General features: G+C 35.8%; 1 protein-coding gene across 1 annotated transcript; it reads right to left on the bottom strand.

Moving 5' to 3' along the window:
* Positions 1-4,477: 4,477 nt before the first annotated feature.
* Positions 4,478-5,936, bottom strand: LOC131042295 (probable pectate lyase 22). Its single transcript, XM_057975637.2, has 4 exons — positions 5,295-5,936; positions 5,019-5,122; positions 4,785-4,923; positions 4,478-4,699 (listed from the first exon to the last, which is right to left on the bottom strand). The coding sequence occupies exons 1-4, from the start codon at positions 5,934-5,936 to the stop codon at positions 4,478-4,480; spliced, it is 1,107 nt and encodes a 368-aa protein (XP_057831620.2).
* Between the last annotated feature and the right edge of the window lie 374 nt (positions 5,937-6,310).

The following is a 6,310-nucleotide window of genomic DNA, read 5'->3' as shown; positions in this document are numbered from 1 at the left end:
TAGGAATGCTTGGTATGCAGACAGTGGGGCCTCTAGGCATATATCATAAAATCGAGAGTATTTTACCAACTTAAAGAAACATAACTCTAGAGTTTAGGTTGGTCTTCTTAACAATGTCAACTATCTAGTAGTAGGAGTTGTTACGATTCTCTTTTGACTTCAATCAAGTAACTCTTTGGAATTTGATGATGTGTTGTTTGTTCCTAGTATTAGGAAGAATTTTCTTTTAGTTTTGGTTATGAACAATAAGGTCTTTGATGTAGAATTCAAGGATCAAGTTCTTATCAAGCCAAAAAAATCTAGCCCACTTACAGCATAGGTTATCGGGTTTAGAGAAAGCAATCTATATAGGTTAAAAATTTATAGGATGAACTAGTTCAAGTTTTAATTCATAAAAATGACAAGCTATGCGAGTTATGGCTCAAGAGGATGGGACATATACATCACAAAGTGTTGCCTATTCTGAGGGCAACTGTCATGAGACTTCTAAAGTTCAATATGAACAATAGGGAGTATGTAGAGGATGCAAAAATAGATAGCATGGCATATGAACAATAGCATGTGTCAATGTGCAGTTTGTAGGTGGCATTTAGGGATAAAGTTTCCTTGCAACAGGTCCAAAATTCATATGCAAAATTTATATGCAAAATGAAATCGATAATGTGCAACCCCAAAATGAAAATTCATATGAAGTAGAGCCTAACCTTTTAGTTGTTAAATTGTGTGAAATGCCTAACTCGACGCAAGAGATCACACTCAGGGTTACTTTGGGTTGATCAGGGCAAGAGGTCAACACCAAGCTTGCACGGGATTGCTTTGGGTTAAAATCAATTGCGGTTTTTTGTTTTTGTTTTTTTTAAGTAATGCACATGTTCCTCAAAATTTCAACGAACACGGGCACTTTTTTTCAAAAAAATAAAATTTCATTAGTAATTCCTTCTTCATTGAAACCAAATGTGAAATTATTCGAAATTCCGATGAGTTTGAGCATTTTTTCAAAAAAAAATCAAATTTAGTCACAATATACCTTCTCCGTCGGAAACCTTTGTCAGAATTTTAGGCCAAATGTATTAGTGTACTCATATGAGAAGGGAAAGAAATAAAGTTGCAGATGGGTTGTATTCTTTAAGCCCATTTTCCAATTATTTTAAAATATGGATGGATATTTATGATATCTTGGATATGGTTCATGTTGCTATCTTTGAGGACATAAAGATTCATAATGGAGCATAATCTAAAGATTGTCTTTTTTATTACTATAATCACCCTTTCTGCTAGTCTTTAAATGTATAGGTGGTGGATGTCTCTTTCAAACAAAATGTCACTTTCCGCAACCCTTGTAAGTATCATCTTGTTCATACTACACATTTTTGCTTTCTCCCTTAGGTTTTTACCTCTAATCTCTTTGTGATAACTCTGAAGGATGATCTCATTCAGACATAACCCACAGGGGCTTCATTAGATTGGAAATATGATATCAGGTGTGTTCATATTAGCGGATTTAATATCCCAAAAATGAGGGTTCAATATATTGCCTATCGGTGAAAATCGGGGGGTTTTCAATTTGGGCTACGGAAAAATGCAATATTTGGTGAAAATAGGGGATCTTTTAAATCAGATTGTGTATTGGGTGGGAGTGACAAAAAAGGAGTTTAGGGAAATATTTTTTGAAAATAGGGGGATTCTTTAGTATGCCATGAACGCACGTGATATAACCCAGGTTCACTAAGTGAAGCCCTCGTGATATAACGAAATAGTTGTGATGATAAAGAAAATAATGTCAAGTTGTGTATAAAAATGGTCAAGGGTAACCTTGCAAGCTATGTGGAAGGCATGTAGTGCTTTGATCCTGAGCTCTCCAAAAAAAATTCTTAGTTGTGGGATAAGGGTGAGTTGTATATTGGGGGAGTTTCCTTTAAAGTCTCATTGAAAATGATCACTACTATCACTAGTTTACCATAGGAGGGAATAAATTTTCCAAAAAACCTGAAGGGTCTTAAAAAGATGAATTTATAATATTTTTAAAACCTATCAAAGGAGTTTCCTGATTGTAGATTTGGTATAATAGAGAGGACCTCCTTGAAATTTAGAAGGATGCACTCATGTTACTTGTGAAATACTTCACTTTGCATGTGAGGTTTAAAAGATTCCATACCGGCTATTCCTTATGATGAATCATCTATGGTACAACACAAAAACTAATTTTTCCTTCTAGGTTTGTTCTTCTTTAACTAAATCGATTGCTAGAACCAAATTAAAAATTTCCCTCATCATTCACCAAGGGCTAATTCTTAGGCTCTACAAGTTTCGCCTAGCTTTATCCCTGTCCATTGCGACCCTATCGATTCCCCCTGGTCCCTTTTCATATTCAAATTTAGTGGTGGAGCTCTTGGGTGCCCCTATTTCAAAACTAGACCCCAATGTTCTTCTTTGTCTAAACCCAACCCAGTACCTACCTGCTTATATCCTATTAGAGTGGCGAAAAAAAAAAATTCCCTACCCCTCCCTCTAAGTCAAGTTGTTGGAATTGGATGAGGATGAATCTTTTGACAAATTTAATTCCTCTTTGGCCTTGGATTTTGATTGGTCTCATGTTATCTCTAAGGAGGTTTCCTTGTGGATAGGAAGTCCCTACTGCTAATCCTAGTCACCCCACTTTGGATGCTAAGGTGTTGATGCTAGAAGACGTTATTAAATGGCTCCTCTTATAATTTGATGTTCCTATAAGAAATATTAACATGATTGAAACAATGGTAGAGGCAAGGGCTAGGGATAAAAAATGGGTGATGAAGGAAAAGGATGAACAGGTTTCAGAGGATGCTAGTGATATGGCTAGAAAATTAGAAAAGTGGGACAAGGTCAAGGGGATGCTAAATGACCTTAGTGAAAAGTTATCTTAGAGGGTTGAGAGTAATGTAGTGGTGGAGCTGAATGAAATCCAAGAGATACTAAATTGAATAATTGAGAAAATGTCTATGATGAGCTAGGAGATGGCCTTGAAGAATTTAGCCTCCTTGCATGCTATTTAGGAGGAAATTGACCAAAGGAAACAGAAGTAAAAGAGACATATAGAGTCTCCCTCTACAATGATGGAGCCTCATACTTTAGTGGTCAAGGATACTCCATATTTTGGTACTCTGACCTTTGCTAAGGATTATAACAAAAAAAAAAATCCAATAAAGATATTTATCTATGTAACAATTGGCAAGAGGCTAACATCTTCATCCAGTAGACCATCCCTTTGTATCTTTGGCAGATGGTTGGTTGGATTTTTTTATTTTATTTTGTCTCTAGTCTTCATCTGGTTGTATAGTGATTCCTTACAGGTTTTGGTTTGTTTTTTGGTTGGATGTGCATTCCTTGTGCACCTTAGGTGTTGTTGTTTAGTGGTTATGTAAAGGTTTGGGCCTATCCTGCTTTTCATCAATCAGAACTTTTGTAAGAGACTCTCATCTATTCAATTTAAATTATTGTTTACTTCTTTCTAATAGACACAAACTGCAAATGACTCATATTGTGCATTTCCTCTTTAGCATTGAAACATTACTCCAAAATAATTTGCAAACATTAATTGGAATGGTTTTATGTTATCATTGTGATGCAAATTATAAATTATAAATGGGTGAATGAGTGAAATTTGCAATGTTCAATTTTAATATGACATCAATTGTCTATATCTTATGTCAATTTCCCTCTCAACTTTTTTATTTCTAAACTTAAATAGCTTGACAAGAACTATGCTGCACCATGACCTTGTTCTTTAATAAATTGAAAACAAATTTCAATAGATTCATGAATGTTTAGAAGTTGTTTTTCTAGATTTGTAATTAAAAACTTTTATAAAGGTAAATCATTGTTAATTGATCAATATATTTAATAACATATTCTTTTAAAATGATATCAAATAGTATTGAAGTTGATATCATTTATGTGCAGGAAGCTCTCATCATTACATAAGATGCAACACGAAAATATACACATCTAACTTATAATTAGTTCTCTTATACTTAACTAACATGCACCTTTTTTTTTAAATTAGATTCAATATAAATCTACACACGTTGCTGACATACATGTGTATTTTTTCAATTTATATTTATATATATATTTATTGTTAATATTACTTTTCACCTTTATATACAAAAACATATATTCTTGACATTGCTGGGGCAGCATTCACACCTACGAATCATTGTGAGCGTGCCCATAAAATCTCTTGATTGGCAAGCACAATATTAAAAAAGACCATATTGACATGACTTTCCTCAACTATTTTAAGAAAATAAAAAAATAAGCGTGGCAGTTCTAATGAAGAAAAGATACTTGTATACTACCAACAAATAAAACTAAAATAACTAGCAACACTTTATCATACAAGATCATTTTCTCTCCGAGGAGACAAATGTCTGATTCAGTGTGTACATGCCTGCCAAGTTACAGAGCAGTAGGATTCCTAACATTTTGTATATATTTTGGTCTAACAGCGGGAGCCTTTTGTGCAGGTTAGAACGCCTGCAGTTGCAGTGATAGAGCCCACTACAGAGGAAGGCCTTGCAGCAGTACTCGAAGCTTTGGCGTAGCTTGAGGATGCTCCAGCCCCTGATGCTCTGAAGAATGCCCCATTTAACATCAGATCTCCCACTGATCTCCAATTCCAATTCCTCCATGTACCTTCTACTGCAATTTCACGCTTTGTCACCTGCACATTATCCATACCATAACTATTGATTATTCATTGTATACTAAACATATATGAGATATGAGTTGTTTAAGACTTTTATTACCTCCTTGCTGGATGGATTTGCGGGGGCAAGGAATCTGTTGCCTTGGCTGTTAATGGTGGGATTCGCGCTCCCACCAATGGCGTACATTTCCCAGTGAGTGTAATCATTGTTCAGCACATGGAAGTATCCATGTCGGCACCTGCATTAGTAAAATTAACCTTCAACAGAGAACAAATAGGTAAAATTTAGGAAATTGTATAAGGAATATAAAACTCTACTAAGATTTTATAAAACCTGGGCATACGCTGAACAAGCCCTTCTCCGAAATGGTTGAATGCAACTGTTACTTGCATGTTAACGTCTTGGGTATAGTCGTCGCTGTGTCCAAGAAGCATCACCTGCAAAGAAACAGCCAAATATTTAACTCAAGCTATAGCTTTTACATTGACAACTATGACAATTTCATAGTTTCTGTCTTGTAATGTGCTTTTAGTAGCGTACTCTAAGATCCTGCCATTGAAATACAACAGTGAATTCTTTGTAAAGAAAAATGAATAAGCAGTTGAGCACCTTGTCATGGTGAGTGAAAAAGCTGTTTGAAATGGTAATAGCAGTGGACCCTCTGATGGCATCAATCAGTCCATCTGTACAGCTTGACAATGAACAGTGGTCTACCCAAATTGCACTTCCTCCAAAGATGGAAATCCCATCTCCATCACTCCTAGTTCTATAACCATAATGGGTGGGTGAGCTCCTCACATTTGTATTTCCTGCTGGTATACAGTCATGAATATGTACTCCATGAATGATAATATTGGTCACATACTGTATTGTAATGCAAGCTCCATTTGCTATATGAACGTTTGCTCCTCTACCATCAATAGTCTTATAGCTGTTCATGATAAGCTCCTGCTTGAGCTTAATAACCATGTCTTTTTGGAAACTAATCCAGAGAGGCTCAGTTTGAATGACAGCGTGGCGCAGAGTGCCGTGGCGGGGATTGACTGGGTCATAATCATTGGGATCTGTGACCACATAAAATCTGCCCTGCTTACCTCCAATGGCGTTTTTGCCAAATCCAATGGCACAGTCAGCCAGCCTCTTTCTGTTATTAACCCAATCGGAATCACAACGCCAACAGTCGTCAATTGGGTTCCCCGTTCCGCACGAGATCAGATTCCTTCTGGAACTATTTAAACTCCTGCGCAACATCTCTTGAAATATATAAATAATCTCAACTATATACAACATATTTTAGCTTTAAAACAAATCTAACGTTGTCTTTTGCTTAATTAAACTGACTAACTTAAACTGAAATTCATACCTTTCTACCATTTGAACCACAAGCTCCGGCTTCTCAACATGATATTCAACAGCATTTTCAGCCTTCGTCATATTTACAGAAGTTCCAAATGACTTCACCATTACTGACTCTAAGAAAAAGAGACCAACTAAAAGAAGCAATGGCTGAAAGGCTTGATTGGTGGCCATTATAAAAGAGAAAAGACCTGCAAATGGCTATATGACATGTTATGAATTCAGCCTCTCTTATATAGAAATTCACCCAATACCGTTATATGCACGTT

This window comes from Cryptomeria japonica, chromosome 3 (genome assembly GCF_030272615.1).
Source record: "Cryptomeria japonica chromosome 3, Sugi_1.0, whole genome shotgun sequence".
NCBI classification, from domain to species: domain Eukaryota; kingdom Viridiplantae; phylum Streptophyta; class Pinopsida; order Cupressales; family Cupressaceae; genus Cryptomeria; species Cryptomeria japonica.
This window is presented reverse-complemented; position numbering and strand designations above follow the sequence as displayed.

What these genes read in the sequence shown, in the direction of transcription:
- LOC131042295 (XM_057975637.2), bottom strand. Translation starts at nt 5,936, where the DNA reads ATGTTGCGCAGGAGTTTAAATAGTTCCAGAAGGAATCTGATCTCGTGC. An exon ending in CTTGTTCAGCGTATGCCCAG is followed by an intron (nt 4,924 to 5,018) that starts GTTTTATAAAAT and finishes TTACTAATGCAG; the next exon opens with GTGCCGACATGGATACTTCC. An exon ending in CAAATCCATCCAGCAAGGAG is followed by an intron (nt 4,700 to 4,784) that starts GTAATAAAAGTC and finishes GATAATGTGCAG; the next exon opens with GTGACAAAGCGTGAAATTGC.